Here is a 24711-nt window from a genome sequence, read left to right on the forward strand (position 1 = left end):
CGGGTCGGGTCGGGTCGGTCTTCAACCCGACCCGACCCGACCCGTTGAGAGCACTACTCAGCATAACGATTTTGGGCGCAAACATTGTTCTGCTAGATTTAAGAGAATGAGAAAAACGCGTTTAAAGTTTAATTAGGCTATAGTTGTATTATTTATAAACTAATCATTATGATGTTTTCACACAATGAATAACTGTCCCTAAGGTTTACTTTTAAATATTTGACGTTGGAAATAGGGATTTACTTCTTTTTTTTTTAGACACTCAGTAGAATGGAATTAGAATCTTGTCTCACTGAAACGATCATTTTCAAAGGCACAAGATTCTACTGCACTTAGAACTTTGTCAAAAAAAATGACGAGAAAAGCAGGCATGACTTAGAACGATAAGGGTGTAACTCCAATTGAGTAGATTAACTATTCATATTTTAATTACATGAAATGTGTGTCGAATACTAGTTATAAGTTTAACAGTGCAGTATAATACACCCTGTCTTCTAGGGGCATGAATAGAAGGGATTATGTAATGCCTTTTTTCATTAGTTCTGAAAACCTCACATAATGCTTTTGTTGCTTTTGCTGTTTTGATTTGATATAAAAACTCTCAAACTACTACTGAAACATGATTCTTTAGTCCAGAATTTCTGAACGTGTGAGTCGCAACCCCTACGGGGGTCACGAGAGGATTTAATGAAGTTTCGCGAAGATTAACTGAAGAGATAAATATAATTAGAATCTAATACCGGAAAATATTTTTTAATATTACTTTGAATTTTGGTCTGATTGGCATATTTTTATTCTTAGACATACTGTTAAGAAGAACAAAAAATAGGTCTACTAAACATTTTCAACAGGTACAGAGTTGTTTAAATGGAAGAGGTTCGATATGAAACTAATGAGAACTGCATATTGAAATACTAGAAAAATACAAATGCAATAAAACCTGCATATTGAAATACAATTAAAATTGAAAGCTAATGAGAAACTGCATAGTGTGATTTCACTAGTGTGGCAATGTCCGGTTCAATCTTCGTGACGCACATTGTCAAGTCATTTAAAATACTCAATATTTTTTTTTTAACAACCGTCCAAGGTTTTTAACCAAAACACGAAATCACTTTATTTTTCTTATAATATGACCCAAAATTAAAGGAGATAAGAAGTTTTAAAATTTCTACTAGATTTTAGGGAAGTTATAGTATCCACCATATACAAGAAATGGACTCTACTATTATAGAAATAGATGAATATCGTGATATTTCTGCAATAGGTATATTAAAAATCCAGCATCAGCTTATTACAAACCAGAAATTATAAAGGGGTCGCTGGCAAAAGGATGTGATAAAATGGGGGTCATGATAGGAATTAGGTTGAGAACCATTGCTTTAGTCTGTCGTCTTGGAGTTTCTAGGAAATTGATATTTGCTGCTTTAATAGGCTCGTAACTGTTGTGGCTTGATTTGAACAATAAAGTAGTGAATTATTGAGTAAACGTCAACTTGCCTACTTGAGTAAATGGAATGGTTTTGTAGTTTTGAACCTAATGGTTTTCCTGTCGTCCTAAAGTCTTTAAAGTCGTTCGGACTCATCTGAATAACACGGTATGGGTTGTTACGGTCTACACTCTTCAATATTCTTACGAGACCCAAAGGAGAGTAAACGTCCATCTTGTTAATAGATTTTTTCAATAATTGCACTATGTACGAGATCTGCTTTCTGAACACAGTGAGTATTTCATTAAAACAGAATTGATGTTCGGGTTTTCACTCAAAATGTCCAAAACTGCAAATGATGTATTGAAATTACGGTTTTGTGGTGCACAGGAATCGGACAAAGTAATAAGTTTCGTGATCTCATTTTCTTCGAGCACTGCATCCAATATTCTTCTGAAAACACTCGCAATCTCATTCCCTGCACATCTAACCATTCTTTCGTTCCAGATAGCACACAGAGGTTGTTCAGCCTACGTTTGGCCGATTTCGTTCCTACCCCTCCCGGGCAAAATGGACTCATCCGTCCTGGCTCGTGGCGTCCTGCAGTGTTGTGCAGTGGCTTCTTGGGAACGGGGTTGTTTTCCGCGCGGACGACAATAACGCACAAAACAGGACCATTGTTGTGAGTGTTGTGTTAAATTTGTTTCCAAGTGTGTGGGTTTCCGCTCTGTGACCAAAATGCCGCCAAAACTAAGCCGGTTTTGATAAGGCTATGTTGAGGCTCTTTATGATGCCCACTTTAGTGTTTCTGTCATTAGAAAACAGTGCAAGAAGAATGGTTGCAACATCAGTTTAAGATGAATAAAAAATGTTATTTAAAAGTACAAGGGCAACGAAGCTCCACCATTTGAATCACCAACGAAGTTGCCTAGGAAGCGGGAATGCACCAAGGCCACCTCCACCATGCAGAGGAAACTTTGTAAAATGGTAATGCAAGAAAATCCGCCAACACATAGGTATATGGCTAATGGTCTTGACGTGTCTTTGGGGACTGTGAGCCGGACGTTACACCATCAACTCAAGTTCGAAAAAAACATGAAAGCTCACGGCCATCTTCTCACGGATGTCCACCAAAAGGAACGAAAGTGTAACGCCCGGAAACTATACGAACGGCATCTGGTAAAACAAAGGTGGATATACGTCGTAACGCTCGATGAAGCATGGATTTACCTTTCCGACTGCGGCAAACCGTGAGCCATCATGTGCCGAGAGAAAGGCGGCAAGAACTTCAGAAAGTAGGTCCGTGTCTGTAAAGAATCCTTCTCAAAAGGATTCATGGTCGTTACTGGCTACTGTTACCGAGGTAAACTGAAGATTCGTGGAGTGGCGAAGAACTGCAAAGTAATTTCGCAATATTTTCAGGAGCAGATCATGCGGCATCTACGAGCATGAGATTCCAACAATATACGTAAATGACGCCAATCTGGTGCACATTCACATGGACAAGGCCTCATCACATACTTCACTATCGTCCCTCGCATTCTACAGGGAGATGGAGGAGGCAAGTGGTATACAGGTGATACCTTTCAATGAGGTATCTGTTAAATCTCCAGATACTAGTCCTATGGACTATTATGGATTTGGATTCCTGAAGCGGGCTTTGGGAAAACGGCGTGAGACAACTGTGGAAGGACTTTGGAAAGCTATGCAAAGGGAATGGGACAAGTTTCTCCTCCCAGTTCTTCAGAGAATGCTATTACAATGGAAATTACGCTGTCGGGCTATTTTTAGGAACCAAGGGAAACACATCGAGCACTTACGGACCTGGCGCCATGGATTCTTCTAAATTTTCAGGTAAGTCGAAATTGGCCAAATGTACATAAACAACCTCTGTAATACAGTTTTTTTTTTTTTTTTTTTTTTGTTAGAGTAAAGTACATGGTCAAGTTGTAAACATTTAACTTTCTCTTATAAAAATATCTACGTGGAAATATAACGTTTTGCAAATCGAAGGCAAGGACTGAAAGAATTTTGTTTTCTTTTTCACTTTTTCTGTGTTCTCTCATTTAGGTCTTCCGCAAAATATGCATCTCATTATTGTCCTTTTCCTCACCACGTAAGATTTCACTCTCTTTCGCCACCTTATACACGTCGCACACATCGCATCTGTCACTTTTTGGCAAATGAAAACCTAAGTTAAACTTCGTTCAAAATATTCGGTAGTGCATTGGTTCCTTAAACGGTGTGCTTGGGGTCCTTGATTCGATCCCAACTCGCGCCAAGTGAACTTTGTGGTGGGCAAGCATAGTGTGCGTGGGTTTTCTCGGGGTTTTCCCGTTTCCTCCCATATTCTTATTCCACAATTTCATTCATTTCTCATCATCACCATCTCTTTTAGCCTAACCGGCACAACCATGGAACGTAAAACTTAAAGATTTGATTTCTTAATTGGTGTTTTGTTTTCATTCTGGCACTTTTCAATATAGAGATCATACATTTTTGAAATGTTCAGATGACTTCCTAGGTACTGGTATCAGCTCGGCAGTGGTCTGATTCGATTTTTGGGAAAGATTTTATGTAGACCCTTGAAAATTTGCTTCACCCTCTGGCTTCCGACGACTATTGCTGGTTTTTTTTTTTTTTTTTTCTCTTTGCTCTACAGTAGGTGTGTTTGTATCCATGGTCTTGATTTTGTGGGCGCAGTATTCACAGATTTTGGGGATACGTCGAGGGTCGACAAATAAAATGTTTTGCATACTTGAACCTTTTCTCCTCTAACATTGAGGGAGTAATGAGAAGAATACTTCCAACGAGATTTGGCTTCCTTTGTTTTTGGAGTTTTAGTCTCCTTTCAATTTTCGCTTCATTCCTCTTCATTATCCTGAATACACATTGAATTATGAAGAGCAAGTTTGAAATTTGGTATATTTTACACCAATAGATGGCAGTAAATCCTCACATGTACCCTGCAGAGTTTAGAGCCTTGCTACAGGTAATTTTTAATCTTCCATCAATTTGTTTTAACATTTACGATTTATCAATTTAGTTATTTTTATATAGCACAGTTCATGTAGTGGAACAAAATTGTGTGCTCAGAATTGGTGCCAAAAATATAAAAAATAATGGAAGAAAAATATCATTATTTACTTCTCAAGGTAAGTTAATAGAATAAATCTTACATTTTAATTATCTCTTTAATGTAAGGAAAGTGACGTAGAAAGTACACATATAAATCATAAAAAAGAGGAATATTTCGATAACTTATACTGCTTTTAGACGATCGAAGACAGCTTGAACAAGTCTTGTTCAAGACCATTCAAGACTATTCGATGAAAAAGACATCAGCACTGACGTCATTTTAGTCTTGAATTCAATACTTTCGTTCAAGAAATTTCGTTTCGGTACTGTTCTAAACAATCCAATTCAAGAGCATTCAATAGCCAATCAGCGCTCGAATTGAGTATAGGAAAATACAAAACAAGTATGATGGCGTCGTGAGACAGAGCTACAGTTGAATAAATATCTTTTCGTTACTCTTTTCCATTATTATCTGATATTCCAAGTGTGTATTAAACTAATATTTGCGCCGGAAGATATTGTTAGTATTTTTTGTTGATAATATTCACGATTTATATAGTTATGATGCTTGCATGCTCATAACTTTTGCTAAATTTTGAGGCAATGAGAAGTATAAGTATTAATTTGAGAATTTAATATACAAGAATACCTGGTGTAGATTAAGAAAGAAGAGCCCATTAAATAAAAAATATATAACTAAATTTTCTTGATTTAATAAGACGTTTTGTACTGTTATTAATTTCTGATATCAAATAGATTGATAATGTGCTCGCAAACTAAAGTATCCTGGAAATGATTACATGTGATCCTATTGTAATCTAATTATTTTAAATCCACACGTAGTATTTGAGAAGTTATTTCTTAAGGTAGAGGTTGCTTTCACACATGTAGATTCATTTTACCAGTGCTTTCCCGTAAGGTACAAATGTGCATCCTAACATATGCTACATACAAGACTGTGCAATAATAATAATAAGTAAAAAATCGAGATGCTATTTAACAGTGTCGGAGCAGGAGCATTGAATTGAGTCCACGGGAGCAGGCGCGTCATCGACGGAGGTTATAGTACAAGAATCAGAATCATGTATAAATGAGAATAGTGCAACAAACCCTTGACATCGTATTCACTCACTCATACTGGCAACATTAAACTTCTAAACATAAAATACTGGTTTCCTACATTATACAGGCAAGTTTCGACAGTGGGAATTATTACGGTATCTCAGATAATTCTCCTTCATACACACTCATACATTTTAACAGTAAAATTACTATTCGTTTGACGGGTTATTCTTAACCAGTACCAAAACAGGGATAGATTTGTGAACAAAGTCTGATGCAGATATGGGCGGTAAGTCCTGTAGCTTAAAAATATTGTCATTGCTTCGTTTGGTTTTCTGTTACTAGAATTTAATGTAAAAGGGACAAACTATTTACAGAAAATTCGATGGGGTTGCTGCCAAATCAATTGACCTGTTTTCTAAATTATTTAATATAATCTATTAAATTACAAATGCCTACAGAAAGTTACGAAAAATATGCTATTATAGCTATTCATGCGCAGGTCTGAACTAAATCAGTACGCAGTTTCGCTCATTGTTGCCAACTCGCCAGTGTGAAATGTCGCTAGTTTAATACTCTAAAGTCGCTAGAAGTCGCTAAACGCCTCCTGCCAAGTCGCTATACAATTTTACAAAGGAATTAAAATAATTTAAATATTTTTCATATACAATGGAAGACTTGAGTATTTTTCTTTTAAAAAATGGCCATCTTGACAAAAAATACTGCACTATGCGCTTTGAAGAATACAAAATTAATAAATATAGCATTTAAAGTTTGCAAATACTTAAAATTTTGGATCACTTTTCCCCATTCCTTCTTATTGAGTACGATTATCTTTTGGGGGGGCTTGGGGAATTCATGTTGCTTTCGTATTGGAACACTCCACCGAACTCACCCCACGAAATTTCTGTATAATTTACATTAAGAACAACCGCAGTTCAATTAATATACACCCTCCATTCCAAAATAAACCGAAAGTTTTTTTAAAAAAAAAGCAATGTACATTTTGGGACAAATCATTTTTATTAATCAATGTATTCCCCTTCTGCATCGATACACATATTTGCACGCTCCAACAAGTTGTCAAACGACTTCTCCATGTCCTTTATTGGAATGGTCTTTAGGACGGCGGTCGTCGCCTTCTCAATGGCATCAATCGATGCGTGCCACTTTCCGTTCATCGCCAAATGCAGTTTCGGGAACAGATAGAAATCGCACGGAGCGAGATCTGGTGAATAGGGCGGATGATGCAACCGAATAATGTGATTTTTGACCAAAAATTCAGTTACAAGTCGCGAACGATGTGATGGTGCATTATCGTCCAAAAGAGTCCAACTGCCGATTTCGCGATATTCGGGCCGAATACGACGAATTCTTGCCAGCAAACGCTTCATGACGCCCAAGTAAAACTCTCCAGTGACTGTCTGGCCGGGCTGAACAAATTCTTTGTGGATAATTCCTTTTGAATCGTAAAAACAAATCAGCATCACCTTAACTTTTGACTTCACCAAGCGACTTTTTTGGGTGTTCCCTCATCCGGCGCTCTCCATTCAGCACTTTGCCGCTTTGTTTCGGACTCATATTCAAAACACCACGTCTCGTCACCAGTTACAATCGATTTCAATAAGTTTCGATCCTGCCGAGCACTTTTAACGATGTCTTTGCAATGCGCAATTCGATCAACTTTTTGGTCTTCGGTGAGTTTGTGTGGTACAAATCGCGAATTAACCTTCTTAAGGCCCAAAACTTCGGTCAAAATGCGGTATGCGGTTGTTTGAGGAATGCCTAATTCCATTTCAAGAACTTTCACCGACGATTTTTTGTTATGTTTGATGAATTCACGCACTTTTTCGATGTTTTCTTCCGATAATCCGGTTCTGGGACGGCCTGATCTTTCGTCATCATCCAGCGTCTCTCTACCCGATTTGAATCGCCTGACCCACTCGTAAACTTGCGTACGGGATAGACACTCATCACCATATGCATTTTGTAGCATTTGGTGCGTTTCACTAAAAGTTTTACCCAGTTTAACACAAAACTATATTGCAGCTCGTTGTTTGAAACTCATTTTCCGACCGATGTACACAACACACTGACAGTTGAAACGCAATAACTTTGTTGCCGTGCATCCAAATGTCATGACATTTATACCAGTTGTCAATGAGGGACTACGCCATCTACTGGTAAAATATTACAACAGATGGCACTAGTGGTACTATTTGTTTTCAAAAGTTCGGTTTCTTTTGGAATGGAGGGTGTATAAATCACACGCACTACACTGAACCAGAAAAGCACAATGTTCTCCAGCGTCACTGTCACTGTACGCACTGTACAATGCAAGAGGTTACCAGCTAATACGCAACTAATTAGATACGGGAAATTCCCGGATTTCCGAACCGCAGTGAAGAAGGGCATAATCCTCACAGCAGCGATGAATCCAACGAAGTAGGTCGCTCATAGCAGTAGTGCAACCGAGTGCAGTTATAAGTATCACGAACTGCAAAATTTTGGATACTTTAATATAAAATAGAACAAAATATTTGAATTCCTGAATGTCGCTAGATTTGTCGCTAGGTCCTGAATAAAATTTTTTGTCGTTAGACACTTCCAAAAGTCGTTAGTTCTAGCGACAAAGTCGCTAAATTGTCAACACTGGTTTCGCTTTCATTTGCTTTCATAGTTACAGTCTCTTGTTTTGGGCTGCCATCTATTAACAAGAATATAAAACAGATTCCATACCTCTATGATCGTGTAAAACTTGTTTCAAGTCCATTCGAGACTCTTGTTCAAGTGTCTCAAACAATACTCCTTTGAACGTGTAAATTTGAGGTATTAAATGGTCTTGTTCAAGCGTTCTTGGATCTCTACAAGCAGCATTACAGCTTCTGAAGTTGCAGCTAGAACCTTGTCAAACTAATTGATTGATTGATTGAATAGGGGGCTTAATGGGGACGTCAGCATCAAGTATATGTTCCCGTCACGACCTTGTCAAACTGAATACTATATTAGAGTAGGAAGCAGTTAGAACCATGTCAAATTAGTAAACCGTCTATTATTCAATTTACAATAATAAAAGTCATATATTTGATTAAAGCTCAATTTCTAGTGTTACGTGTTGTATATAACTCAATTTTGACAAAAATGTCAGTTAGAACCTTGTCAAACTAAGGCCACGACGTTGAAACGTTTAATTATTAGTTTCAGCCACTTTGTAAAGTATTTAAGTTTACTTTGTGGAGCATTTGGTGTTCCGCGGAGCACAATATGCGACTGCATGTATCGTTCATTACAAATTTGCTTGGTACAGTGAGCCAAATGTTTTAGCTTGGAGCCAACCCTGAATCCTTTATTATACTGGTTGTAGACGATCCAAGAAAGCTTGAAGAAGACTCTTGTTCAAGACCATTCAAGACTATTTGATGAAAAAGACGGCAGCACTGACGTCATTTTTGTCTTGAATTCAATAGTTTCGCTCAAGAAATTTCGTTTCGGTCCTGTTCTAAACAATTCAATTCAAGCATTCAATAGCCAATCAGCACTCGAGTTGAGTGCAGGAAAATACAAAACAAGTATGATGGCGTCATAAGACACAGTGGCAGTTGTTGAATAAATAGCTTTTCATTATTATTTTAAATAATTATTTGATGTTCCAAGTGTGCATTATAATAATAAACAAAAGCTAACATATCTGCTAATGTGGAAGATATTACTAGTATTTTTTGTTGATAATATACACGATTTATATAGTTGCAGTGCTTGCACACCCGTTGTTAAATTTTGGGGCAATGAGAAGTATAAGTATTAATTTGAGAACTTAATATACAAGAATATCAGATATAGAATTATAAAGAAGAGTCCATCAAATAAAAAAAATATAACTGACTTTTCTTGATTTAATAACACGTCTTGTACTGTCAATAATCTGGGATAATATCACATAATTGCGTACAGATTAATAATATGCCCACTAACTGAAGTACCCTAGAAATGATTACATGTTACTCTATTCCAATGTAATTATTTTATCACGAAATCCACACGTAGTTTTTCAGAAGTTACTTCTTAAGGTAGAGGTTGCTTTCATGCGTGCAGACTAATTTTAAGAGGGCTTTCCCGGAAGGTACAAATCGCATCCTGACGTATGCTACATGTAAGGAAGTGGAAAAAACAAAATGGAGAATTCTATATAACAGTGTCAGTGCAGGAGCATAGAAGAGGCCCACGCGAGAGTACGTCCGTCGCGAGCAGGCGCGTCATCGACGGTGGTTATAATGCAAGAAACCTAAGAAGTAGAATAAAGCATAAATAAGAATAGTGCAACAAACCCTTGACATCGTATTCACTCATTTGAACTCAACTATAGCTCTTGTGATGATTTGATACAGGTAACATTAAACTTCTAAACATAAAATACTGGTTTCCTACATTATACTGGCATGTTCCGACAGTGAAAATTATTACCTTAGACCAGCGTTTCCCAACCTTTTTCAACTTGCGGCACACTACGGGTGTAACTTGAATTCTCCCGGCACACTCTTAGATATTATTATTATTTGCAATTATAAAATACCATGGTATTTTTTTCGGTGATTACTGACCATCTTCTCATAAATGAAAGCTCGATCACTAGTTTTTCCCTATGCTAATTCATTATGTTTATTTTTTCTTCTAATTTTATAATAGAAAACAATTGCAATTAAATATAGGACTCAGATTTTTAAAAATACGCTTTCTTTTTCGAAAACTGTATCCAACCTTTCACTAAGAACGAAGACCATTAAATAACGAACGAACAAACAAATCTCTTGTACTTTTAACTTTACTGTTTTAACCATTATTATTGCAGTTTTATACGTTATTGCATATTATTGCAATCACACAGCTTGCAATGCGTCGAAGTCAAAACACACCTGTTGAACAAAGTGTTGTTCTATCATTCACGTACGAATGAGTGTTCTACGAACATTCACTTGACGAGTACCGTACAAGTGCTTCCATTTCTCGGTGTTAGTATGACTTTCAGTTGAAGGTAACAGCAGCTAACTCTGGAAATGTGTACGAGCCGAAATACTGTCTGCTACACAGTAATAGATGTAGAATAATATATTACAATTACAGTAATTTTTCCATGGTAGAGATTCATAGTAATGTGAAATACAAGAATATAGATTTTTTTCCTATGTCTTGCAATTTGGTTGCTATAGAATTGATTACTTTGTTTCGATTTTCTCGCGGCACACCACCGGTCCATTCGCGGCATACCGGTTGGGAAACGCTGCCTTAGACATTCCTCTTTCATACGCACTTACACATTTTACAAGTAAAATTATTATTTGTTTGACGTTCTATTCTTAACCAAATATGGGATAGGTTTGTGAAGAGTCTGATGCAGATGGGTGGTACGTCCAGTAGCTGAAAAAATATTATCATGGCTTCGTTTGGTTTCCTATGTTTTCATCCTTTTTAAAAACAGTCTTTGATGTCATCGCATAAACAACATCAAAAGGAAGTCATTACCTCGTGATACACACAATTTTAGGAAACATTTCGATTTTTCCTTTTTGAGTGTGATTCTGTCATCAGTACGTCATTTGAAGAATCAGAGTTTTAAAAAGCTTAGTACATGAAACGATTTTACATCTAAGCAGCACTTTGCTCTTTTAACGTAAGCTAACCTAACCCGCATTTAAAGTAAAATGGACAAAATACTTAATGAAAATTCAATGGGCTTGCTACAAAATCAATTGACCTTTTTTTAATAATTTAATATAATCTATTAAATTCCAAATGCCTGCAGAAAGTTAAGGAAGATATGCTAATATTATAGTTATTCATGCGCAGGTCTGAACTGAATCAGTACGTAGTTTCGCTTTCATTTGTTTTCATAGCTTTGGTGACTTGTTTGGGACAGCCACCTATCAACAAGTACATAAAACATGATTCAATACTTCTATAATCGTGGAAAAGTTGTTTCAAGTTCATTCGAGACTCTTGTACAAGTGTCTTGAACAATACTCCTTTGAACGTGTAAATTTGAGGTACTGAATGAACTTGCTCAAGCTTTCTTTGATCGTCGACAAGAAGCATTAGAAGTGAGTTCAACATATGCATGCCTACAATGTTGTTCTCTATTTTAAATATTTAAACACTTGACCATGATACGCACATTTGTAAAAGATTAAAGAAAACATCTGTTACTTATTGTAACTCGTAACTATTAAATCACTTTTAAACCCAGAAAGTCTCGCTTTACATTTTTTTCTCATAATGACGTCATACATTGCTAAACTTTAAGAACTACTAATACAAGACAAAGATCTTACTATAGAAGCAGATGCACTTTCTGCGATGAAACATCTCTTTCACGATACCTTTTCGAGAGGACACAGACTGAAAACGTGTCACAAAGGCAACCCTAACTGAAAGTTCCTAAACCTGCGTCTTAAATTTAAAGTAAAAGCCTAAGAAGTATAACTATAAAAGCGTGATATTTATCGGCCTGGTTCTTTAACAGTTGTTATTATCTTTCGTTCAGTTTTACCACCAGCAGATGGATACATCTATATACCCAGCCTGGGCAGCTACTACAAGTTTCATAAAGAAGGAAGGACGTGGGCGGAAGCTCGGACTATTTGCGAATTGGAGAAAGCCCACTTAGCTATTATCAATTCCAAAGAAGAAGCAGCAGCATTTGAAAGCATGTTCCTGCATAACACAGACTACTTCTATGCCCATCTTGGTTTTCTATATTCTTCAAAAATCAACGACTTTGTTACTATATTTGGTACGTTTCTTAGCTTTTAAATTTGTTAATAATAGCCTAATCTTCTATCTTCTATATATAAAAGAATAAATCCACTGACTGACTCACTAATTCACTTATCAAAAGATCCCGAAACTATGTATAAATGTTTTCTTTAGACTCTAGACTGTAAATATGACGGGATTTTCCGAAATTTGATCCTAAAAGGATGAACTGTGAAATGTGGACCATAAGGAGGGTTGAATGATTTTTTACCGTTCGTCAGATTTACAAAATTGTTAGACGTAGAACACTGAAATTTTGCATAAAGGTTTCCTTTAAATCCTAAGCTGAGATAAGATGGGATATTTTGAAATGCGTTCCCTATTCCTCCTAATGATTTTTACCGCCTTCAGACCTCCAAAACTATAATATGCGAACCTTGAAATTTTGTATAGAGGGATTATAAGCTATAGATAAGACAGAACTTTTTAAAAAGCGATACCAAGGAGGGATAATAGGACTTACATATATATACGGGGTGTTAATGAACTATACCGACAAGCTGTAAGAGGTGATTCCTCGCATCAAAATAAGAGAAAAACTTCATATGGACCTATGGTGAAAGGTACATAGTTTCAGAGCTAGGGCTGTCCAAAATTGTGAGAAAGCCAAATTTTAACAGGCCTTATTTCGAATTCCAGAAACTTTGGATGGTGGTCCTTATCAACGTAAAGGAAGCCATGCATACATAATCTAAAAGTGCATATTTCGTCAATTTTCATTATGTATACAGGGTATTTCCTGCAGGGTGTAATTCTCAGATATGCTCTTAATAGAGTTTTCAGATATGCAATGATTTGAAGGAGGGTTCAAAGTAGGCAGAAGTTAAGCCTTGACAACAATGGACATCCAATGCTTCGGAGGGAAGTCGGAAGTGTTAGGAACCGGCACTCCATGTTTTTTTGTGTTCGTAATAATGTATGATATAATGTATTTCATCACGGTATATTTCACGTTTTCTTCATTTATAAGTGTAGTTGTAAACATTGCAGCATGCGTTTTCCCGAGTACAAGAAACCGTGCTGCTGACGATCCTTAACACTTCCGACATCGCGCCAAAGGATTCTGGCTTCCTTGCTATCAAGGCTTATCATTTGCCTACTTTGGACCAATCGTAACGTCAGAGCATATCTCAAAATTTGGTTGATGGTATGTCTGGGAATTTCACCCTATATGGAATACTCTGTACACCCACTGAAAATTAATGGAATATGCATTTTTGGATTTCTTATGCGTGACTTCCTTTATGCTGATAAGGACCACCATCCACAGGTTCTGTAATTCGTAAAAGGGTCTGTTGAAATTAGTCTTATTCTCGATTTTGGACAACCGTAGCTCTGAAACCATGCAATTTTCCCCATAGGTCCATATGAGCTTTTTCTCTTATATCGATGTAAGGAATCATCTCTTACAGTTTGTCGGTATGGTTCATTAACACCCTGTGTGTATATATATACTGCCGTTCTCTACATCTCCAATGCTGCAATAGATTGTAATGGCCTCTAAGGGATATATGGGGGGATTGAATTAATTTCTGTCCTTCACTACATCTCCGAAACTATTACGCTTAGAAACTTGAAATGTTGTACAAATGCTCTCCTTGCGCATTAAAATGTATATGATGCGGGAGTTTCTTTTAAATGCAGCCGTTAAGACCGGATAATGGGACGCGGAAAGAGGAAGAAGTGAAAAATGCTGTCTGCGTATCATGCAAGGGCATATGCTAGTATTATTATATTCAAGTCCTTTTTGTAGACCAAAACATGGCCCTCATCTTTGCAATCTGACAGTACCTGGAGTACATTAACCTGATAGATACTCTTTCCACAAAAAATCACTGTAAAATTTATTTACGGTATCTCTCGTGATAATTCGTTTTGTCTTCTTATGTAGAAGTTTTCAGGTAAAACTGTTGGAAACAAACAAAAAAAAAAACAAGAAAAAGAAACAATGGCATAAAATAACAATATGATACTATATGATTGGATTATAGAAAGCAAGATGTATAGAAGTTGATATCATAATGACAAATTAGAATTTACATCTATAAACATAGTATTTCAAATCTTTTGTTGAAGTTATGAGTAGTAATATCTAAATTGAATTTGAAAAATGAACTCAAAATTTCGATATCATACTTGCTCTAAGATATACAATTAGGTGTATATTAACTAATGTTAGAACTTGGTTAATGTATTTGGGACATTTAGAGCACAAGGGATCAGGTCCACTTTTTTTTAATTTTGCACATATTTCATTTTTTAAGATCTCTATCTGATGCTTCTTTCAAAGCTTAAAAGATTAATCATAGATATGTAAATAAGTCGCATAATGTAAGAAACAGTATTAACTTTCCCATTACTTAAAAAAATGTAATCTTTCAGTTTTACTTGCTATGTTTATGCTCTTATGCTAAAGGAGACGGTGCTGATGACAATGAATGAAGTGCTGGAATGAAGAAAATGGAATAACCCCCAGAAAATTACGCACACGGTGTTCGTCCACCACAAGGTTCACTTAACGTGAGCTGGGGTTGAGCCAGAGACTCCACACGCCAGAGATGAACACCCACTTTACTATTGAGCTACCTCTGCCTCCCATGTACTTAAGCGTACTGTATACATTTCATGTTTCTTTCTCTCATCGTGGTAATTGGACTGGATTCTCTTGTTAACATCCCATTTAATTTTAAGATTTATAAGTAGTTATCAAAATAAATGAAACAGTTTAACAAACAGCATCTTTCCTGATTTATGTAGCGTTGGACTACCTTTAGCCTATACTACAGCTTGTACTAATCGCCGAATTGAGTATACATGTAACTCGAGAATTATTCTGAGAGATATAGTGAATCATATTTCATTCAGTGTGCTACTCAGTTGCGTCACCAATGATAAGGGAGAAAATCTACATTAGACTCGCTGCTCCAAAACTGTCCATAGATGTTTAATAATATTTAAATCTGGGAATTGAGCGGGCCAGAGGAAATGTTGAAGTCTTTTGATGCTCCTCAAACTACACCTAATCAGATCCGACTGTGTATATGACGCATTGTAATCTTGAAACTGTGTCATTGTTAGTGAATAAGATCTACATCATAAGGTTCATTTATCCTTTCATAGTAAGGATGAAGAGAATACTATAGCCCATGTTAGCACAGAGATGCTGCTATGTTTGACGATAAGAAGTAGGTAGTCCGGAGCATGCGCCTTTTTTAGATTGAACCATAAATAAACCCAGCCTATTGTTGTAAACAAGAAGAAAGTGTCTCATCGAGCCACATTATTATCTTCCAATCATCGTCAATCCATATTTTGTCTGGCACAATATCTTTTGCGGTTCCACGTTGGTGGCTGTGATCAGAGGCTTCGAAATCGCAACTCGATCACATATGTTGAGGTTCTGCAGCTCTCATTGGACTGTGATTGTACACGGAAAACAGGTTCTTCCATATTCTGATTCAATTCTGCAATCAGATATGTCACATTAACTGTACGGTTCTTTGTAATCAATTCCTATCAATTTTCGGCTATATCTAGTCTTCGTTTCCATCCCTATTTCTGTTCTCTGATAATGTCTTGCCAGAAGTGGACCACTGGATATAGCCTTGGATACTGTTGGTTTTGATACACTTAACACTCTGGTGTTCTTTGATACACTTGCTTCAAATAACCGCGCACACATAATTTTCCTTGTTTCAAAATTGGTGAGATGTCCCATTTTATAACACCAACATCCGGCGTTTTATACCCGATTCCGGACTATATCACCTTATGTACTATATCACCTACATAGTTTTAGCACAAGATGGTTTGAGTGCAGAATATTGAGTGTTACAAATTTACAAAGATTACGTGTTATAATATATGACTGTCTCCATTGTTTTGATAACTATCTATCCTTCCATCCATCCATCCATATATGATTTATATGATATATGTATGATTTTTTTTATTATTGTATAGGTAAACCCCTAGTATCAACTGGTTATTTGGATTGGAACGCTTGTGAACCAAATAATCTTGGAAACAAAGAGTTTTGTGGGTCCATGACAAGATATGGAAAATTGAATGATATTTCATGTTCCTCGGATGAGGAATATTTTATATGTGAGCTAGAGGCATTCTCGTCACGAGTAAGAATACACATACAAACTGTAATTTAGAAATTTGTAATAAAATTTTGTAGTGTTAAATCATAGTGTTTGTAAAATCTTTCTACTGCGGATTTAAGTAATGACTTTACATGAAGTTTTTGCTTTGATTTCTGAAAACTCAACATGGAAGAAAAGAAAAGAAGCAACCAGTGATTTCTAAAATCATACCATCCATATAAACATTTTGTAACATCAAGGTAATGATACAATGACTCAAATTAATCATGTTTAACATGTGATTTGACATGAGAAAATGATTCAAGAGTTTTTGTTTGAATCTATTTTGTGTGTGTGTGTATGTGTGTGTAGTTTAAAATAAGTTCTAGTCCCACCACATCTGTTACTAGAATATAGATTTCTTCGTAACATTAATTAACAAATTCAATATATTACTGTAGTAAATATTTGTGATTTATTATTTGAGAAAAATATGTCATTTGTTAAACTATCAGTTGTAATGCTCCACTTTCAGTTGACGTTACAGTGAACTAATTGTGTTATTTTACACATCTAATTCTTTTTTAATTATTGTTTATTATGTTAGAATATGCAGTTTAGTCAATGAAACCAAAACGTCCATAAGTTGCATTTGTATGAGTAATTAACGTATCAATGACAAATCTAAAAGTTTGGACAGTCAACAAAAATAATATTTTTAAAAAAATGTGTTACAGTGGAAGAGAAAATAAACGAAGTGTAAAATGTATTAAACATGAACGATTCTAATAAATATTGAACATATTCTTCGTATAATTCATTTCTCCGATTTTAGAAAATTGTTGCACACTTAAGAAAAATTAGAAATTAGATTTAAGGCAAAGTAAACAAATCTGTTCTATTTTTAATTATAAATAAGTTTTGGTTTATGTCGACAACTTGACTTGGGGAAGTTTTCGCCTTTTTCCTCTAATATTGTAACAACAAATGCATCATTGATGGAACACAATTTGCAGTAATTCTAAGTTTTCATAGGAATCGAACTTATAACAACATCCATCTCTATTTATTAAGCTCTTCTTATACGACGCTATAAAAAAAAACTTTGCATAGGGCTCATTATATTTAGTATGGTACCAAATTTCACAAAATTAAATCCCCACGTTAAGCGGGTTTGCATATCCAGGCTCCTAACTATGAAAACATTTACGCTCACTCCAACCTCAATCATTTCACGAATTCAACCTATTTTACGTATGTTATTAGGACATAATATCGATTGTGATTTATTCTAAAAACACTTTTATACATTGCAAGAGCTGTAACGTCCAAATATTTACTGGGAACTCATAGTCGTATCGGAATAAACAAAAGCGAGTATGGAACAGTAAACTGCTTTCACAAGAGGCAAAAGAAGATGTGCAAAGGCATACAAAACGGTCGAGTGGTTTGGGTCGATACACTATCAATCACATGTTTGCGTGTTCAAACCCGGTAGCAAGTTGTTTCTTTTTTAAGTGTCTTCCTATTTTCATCCGGAGGCTGAAAATATTTCTTTGAGTAACTCATTGGAAACTTCTTTTGTTTCAAATTCGATTAGAAGGGAACATTGTATGAATCGCGAATCTTAAATCCATAGCAAAAAAAAAAAGAAGAAGAAGTATACTCACTACCCCATTATCCTCTGATTTGTAACGAAAAACTATTTATAAACAGTGGTGACTTCAGAAAATTATCCTCGGGGAGAATTTCAATATCGGGTGGAGGGCAAACATTGGTAGTCCACATTGAGCACGATCGAATATATGGTCCTGAAGGCGGAAATTTCTTAGCTCGAAAGGGGTCTCAAATTCTCCGTCAAATCACGTCTTGAAAGTATCATTGCTTAAAAGCTTTTCGTAGCAAATATAATATTACACTTGTTTCTCGTTCTACATTTAGAATTGGTAAAATCATAACTTACAGAGGATTATTATAAAAGCACTAAAATTACAATACCAATCATGTATAAATTATCCTGTAAGTTACCAACTTTGAGTCAGATTAAAACTCAAATATTTGTTTTCGGATTGCACTTAGAAGTAAGTCCTCTCTATATAATCCTGATTGGAAAGCCATGTATAACTCTAATTAATTAATCAATATTTATACAAATATTTTTTCATTTTACTTTTTTTACTATTCAATATTATATACACTTCATTTCCAAAATTAAAATCTCGAAAATGTATATTGTACGAGTGCAGATTCGGAAATAAATGATTATTTATCATATATATTGGTCTCTATTCGAAATTCTATTTAATCGAATCCGACAAGAACACAGACAGAAACATTGAGAACAGGTGAAAAAAAGAGAGAAAAAGGTGCTGTACCGGGCGGAGATTCGAACTTAGTTCGAATGGTGCTTTATAAGCCGAACGCCTTAGACCACTCGGCTATGGTAACAACTAGTGATTGTAGCAAAAGCTTCGAGTAGTAGTTCCTATTACAGAATAACGTTTTCTATTGCCTAAAATTTAAACCTAATTTACTTTGATATCATATATCTATTAATTTGTTTCATGAACACGTTTTCGTTACTTTGATGAATGATGTATGTTGTTATATAGATTCTATTACACGTTCTTTCGTAAATATTATAGAAAGTATCAGGGTTATTTATGATCTTTCATGGAAATTGACTGGCGCATGCGCAGTACACAGACAGTTCAATTGGAAGGCGAGGAAGGAAACGCTAACACACTTTTAGAATGTTTCATCGCTGTGAAGTATAAAGAACAGCTAAAATTAATTTTACTCTTGTCATTGCGTAAAGAATCACCAGGTTAATGTTTGTCCAAGTTCTCACTGATCAACTGGACTGATGAAAAATAATTAATATTGTCATTACAGCACAATATGAAGAATAAGGAACGTAAATTACACCACATTGTTCTCGAATTCGAACCTAGCTAAGGAAGGGACAATAAACAAAATGTGATTTATTCATTCGAATTGAGATAATTCAATGAAACTAGAAATTACCCAATCAAAAGGAAAAACATCGTTAAAAAGGCAATAATACTTTTATCCGAGATGTAAAATAGTTATTAATTAACTGAAATGAAAGTAATATTGGGCATGATATAGAGTAAGAAAAAAAGTAAATGTATTCTTAGAAACGTTCAAAGTAAATTCACAAATACTTTTTGAAGATATACTACTCTTCCTTAACGTTTTAATGAACTAATAAGTAAACAAGCAAAGGAAAAGAATGAAGAACGAAAGTATTGCTCTTGAAAAAATATAATAAATAAATGAAGCTTAAATAAATGTTTACACAAAAAATAACACACTAGTACTTCGTGTAATCACCTCCAGAGTCAATAACTTCTTGAAGTCCGGAGGGGATACTAGATACAAGTCTCGAGCAATACGACGGTGTGTCACGAAAATGTTGCCACAGTTCCATAACATGATTTTGAAGAAACGTTTGGTCTCTGTCTTCACGTCTCTCTTCCCATTCTTGCACCATGTAGGCCCAGAGATGTTCAATTGGGTTCAAATCTGGGGATAGAGGAGGCCACTCAATACAAATTAACTCTGGATGTCCACTTAGCCACTCTCGTGTTTGCCGGGAAGTGAACAGCACTGTTGTCATGCATAAATATATATTCTTCCTGTTCGGGGAAGTTTCTTTCTAAGGACGGTAACAACGTATTTTCGAGGATATTAATGTAAACACTGCTGTTCATTCTCTCAGGCACCGCAACCAAATCTCCAGGACCAGCAGCTGTCATGTATCCCCAAAAGTGTGCTGATATTCGTCCTGAACAAGAAGTTCTGATAATATTTTGTTCAGCATACCTGGTTCCGAGCGGTCTATACAATATAACTCTGCCTTGTTGATTAGACTTGAAAACCTTCTCGTCGGTCCAGATGACTAAGTCCCAATATGACTGAGGTTGGGTTATGTTATTCTGTGCCCATTCCATTCGTCTGGCCTTGTGAGTTTCAGTCAGGAGAGTCTTCCTAGCGGGTCTTGAACAGTGTAGACCAGCCCCCAATAATCTTCTTATTGTTTCGTGAGAACAATTATATTCTCTGGCTTTGTCCAAGAGGATTGACGTGTGGCGTAGAGGTCTATTCATTACTTCTGTAACTAAAGCTTGATCTTGAGCTGCAGTTGTCACTTTTGGCCTTCCACTTCTTGACCGAGACCTGAACCATTCACCACCTTCTTCATGTCGCTGAACCCATTTCTTGACCGTTTTCTTGTCACATCCCAGATCTCTAGCAATCTGAGGCACAGTTTGTCCCATTTTTGCTCGGCCTATGATTTATCCTCTCAGAGCAACAGACAGTTCTCCATAACCTTTAGAGCGAGGCATTTTCAGAACCTGTTAGAAATTTGCGTTCTGGCGTGTATGAAAAATGTCGGTAAAGTGCATCTTTCTGTTTCTACTGCGCATGCACCAGTCAGTTTTCATGAAAGATCATAAATAATTCTGACAATTGTTGTAATATTTATGAACGAATACGTAATAGAACCTATATTAACATCATTCGTCAAAGTAAAGAATACCGTAAACATAAAACAATTTCAACAGACTATTACATCAGGCCAAAATAGGCTTAAACTTCAGAGAATACAAAATAAATTTCATACTGTAACAAAAGATTGAACACGAAACACGCTTATTAAATTTTCAACTTGTGATATTAGCCGAGTGGACTAAGGCATTCGGCTAGAGATTCTGAGGCACCATTCAAGAGTAGTTCGAATCCCACCACAGTTTTACCTCTTCTTGACGTTTCTGTTTGTGATCCTGCCGGATTCTATTAATTATAATTTCGTAATTCGCTAAAATATACGTAATATTTGAAATTCTTAACCTTACATTTTTCAAGCTCAGTTGAGAAGAAAGAGGGAAAATGAAAGTACAAACATTTACAATAATTACTTAGCATTTACTGTCATTGTAATTGTGGGTATTTTATTTATGAAAATGTATAATGAACTAAAAGTATATTTAGTAGGTCACATGTCTCCATTTTTCGATTCTAACTTGAAAGTTACAGTTTAGGCGGTGACATATCAAAGACCCAGGGGGTTGTAACCCCTTCCATGGAAACTTTTATATTCTATTGAAATAAAAAGTGTTCCAGTTTATAATCTTGGAAAAGCAACAATCACTGTGTGTGGAGGACGATTTATTTATACTACGATTTATCACTTCCAAAGGTGTCGAAGATGTGACTGTATATTGTGCATAATCATTCAAGAAATATAACACAACGAAGGAACTTCGTAAACCCTTCACGCCACCCCAGGAGGAGGAAGTGCGTCCCGCCGTTCCTCGGTTGGGAACTACTGCTTGTGAGGGAAACATTCTAACAGTGTGTTAGCGTTTCCTTCCTCGCCTCCCAATTGAACTGTCTGTGTACTGCGCATGCGCCAGTCAATTTCCATGAAAGATCATAAATAACCCTGATACTTTCTATAATATTTACGAAAGAACGTGCAATAGAAACTATATCAACAACATACATCATTCATCAAAGTAATGAAAACGTGTTCATGAAACAAATTAATAGATATATTATATCAAGGTAAATTAGGTTTAAATTTTAGGCAATAGAAAACGTTATTCTGTAATAAGAACTACTACTCGAAACCTTTGCTACATTCACAAGTTGTTACCATAGCCGAGTGGTCTAAGGCGTTCGACTTCTAAAGCACTATTCGAACTAAGTTCGAGTCTCCGTCGGATACAGCACCTTTTCATCTCTTTTTTTCACCTGTTCTCAATGTTTCTGTCTGTGTTCTTGTCGGATTCGATTAAATAGAATTTCGAATAGAGACCAATATATATGATAAATAATCATTTATTTCCGAATCTGCACTCGAAGCTTCACACGAACATACTGCCTAGTTTCGAGACGATATCAATAGTTAGTGTATAAATATATTCTTTTCGTCTCTGTCTGTAATAACCAAAATATTTTGTTCACGCAATGCCAACAGAAACTATTTTGATAAAACGAAGCAACGTGATAAGAAAAAAAACGTAAGAAGAAAGAAGGTTCGGCGGGGAATCGAACCCAGACCTGCTACTCAGAAAGTAGACACTTTACCACGGAGCTAACTTACCACGTTGAGTTTTAATTGTTTTATTCTCCTCAATATACCACATAAGAGTCCAAATGAAGGCAATTCAAAAATATGGCAATTTTGCATTCAAGATGGCGACTTCTCCAATGATTTGTTTCTTCACTTAAACTGAACTACGTCCTTAATAACATAGCGAAACCTGGCTTACCTACCAAGAGCACAACTTACAATTTTTATGGTTACAAATTTTTGATCCGCCATTTTGAATCGAAGATAGCGACTTTTCCAACATGTCGGATTTTTCCCTCACATGCCCTGTAATCTACACACTTGAACGCAATTTCGTGATTCCACCATATCTACAAGTTGTGTAGAATTAGACGCCCCCTTATAACATTCCTAGCACTTTCTTACACCGAACATGACTATTTTTTCAAGTTTAAGGGCGGATTCGCAAACTACGCATCGGAATAAACATCACCTCGAAATTTCAACGTCCTACATACAGCCATTACAAATTTCACATTTTTTCGATTTGCGCCGCGAAACGAAAACGAATTTCAATGCTCTTTTTTCTATCATAAACTATGTTCCTAGCTTCACTGCCTGACAAAATATGACGTTTCTATGGTGTGCGGAACTACTCTAAAAACCAGCATTTTGAAACGACGAAAAATTTCGACACTTCATTTACATGGAAAATGTCGCCTTTTTCGTGATATCGGAATTTTCCCATTACTCACATCCCATGACGAACAAGTATGCAAAATTTGGTGTTTGTATGTTTTGTGGAAGTATGCAAACAATTAAGTGTGTTTCCGATTATAGAGGTATATAATTCTTGGAATCCGCGAAAATGCAAGCCGGCAGACAGGCACGTGGCCAGGATTTCTTTAAGGCGCGTGTCCGTGACGAAATGTTGAGGTTATCACACCACAGGCTGCGTCATTCTAAAGTATTTTACTGGTAAAATATTTTCGTTGGTTTAGTCAGGATTTTGTAATGAGGGGGCGTGACATGAAATATTGTGGTTACACACAAAAGGCTCGATCAATCCAAACTATTTTTCCGACAACTTATCCATATTGGTTTGTTAGGACAATAAAATGAGGATGAATTAGTAAGTATTTTAGTAACAAACTATGAATAAATCTCGAATAAAAGGATATAAAAATAAAAAAGATATAGTCTTCCGAGGTGTTTCGAACTCGGTTCTTCTTGTCTTCGTTTAATGTCTTCGTTTTAGGATAGCAGCGAGGTCTCTTTGAGAAGTGAAAACATCCTGCCGCGAAATGGATTACTGTTGCCGCGAAACTGAAAATTTGTTTAATAAGTGTCACTGGAATCTATGTTGCCAGACTCATATTATTGGGGATTATTGGCATTTCTTAAGTTCTACCTGAGGGTGTATCTGATCGCCATTTGTAGTCCGTAGGATTAGGGTGGAGCTAGATGGAATTCAGAATGGTCCGTTACAATAATTTTCATTTTTAACTTGACTCCTCCCTGTTTCCCTCACAAAAAGGTCCTCATAAGAAAGAGTAACCAAACGCTTCTTGTAGCTTTATATTTTAAACGCTGGTTCCGTTTCTCATTTTTTTTTTTTTTGTTTCATCTTCCTTAATATTTTTTTTTCTTTTCTGGTTTCGTAGGGGAAGGGCCCGGACCCCGGACCCACCCCTTGGCTACGTGCCTGCGGTGAACGTCGCTTTATCTTTCTTGAATTGCATCGACCCGTGTAGTAAAGAAAGTTCTATTATCTTCCGTAACTACTAGTTTATTATTTATATTTGTATGAGGAATTTGTGGTAGATTGGCAAATTATGAAACTCGTATGACAGAGACACGGGTTCGAATCCTGTCGTGGCGGTACCGTAACTTGTTTTTTTTCTGGGGAGGGAGCAAGCATCATTACGCGTATTTTCGACTCCTAGAAAAATTCGTTTTCCTAATTCTTGGGCCCACCTTTCCATCCTTCTCGTACTCTTTATAGTCACCCGGATACTACGGGCTCTCCCGCACAGCAAGGTCTGCGGGGTCGTTAGTTATGCCTTTGGACTCGTTCCATACACGAAAAATTAATTAAGAGGACAATATTGACAAATCACAACAATAATATACGAATATATATATATATATATATATA

General features: G+C 36.1%; 1 protein-coding gene across 1 annotated transcript in view; it reads left to right on the forward strand.

Annotated features, from left to right (window-relative positions):
* Positions 1-16570, forward strand: part of LOC145679181 (uncharacterized) — a 75192-nt gene extending 58622 nt beyond the window's left edge. Inside the window, exons 5-6 of the mRNA XM_081749772.1 lie at positions 12106-12354; positions 16341-16570. Of these exons, the coding sequence (XP_081605898.1) occupies positions 12106-12354; positions 16341-16540 (449 nt within the window). The 3' untranslated portion in view covers positions 16541-16570. The remainder of the gene's footprint in view (positions 1-12105; positions 12355-16340) is intronic.
* The last annotated feature ends 8141 nt before the right edge of the window (positions 16571-24711 follow it).

This window comes from Thermobia domestica, chromosome 2 (assembly GCF_964235325.1).
Source record: "Thermobia domestica chromosome 2, izTheDome1.hap1.1, whole genome shotgun sequence".
Lineage (NCBI taxonomy): Eukaryota > Metazoa > Arthropoda > Insecta > Zygentoma > Lepismatidae > Thermobia > Thermobia domestica.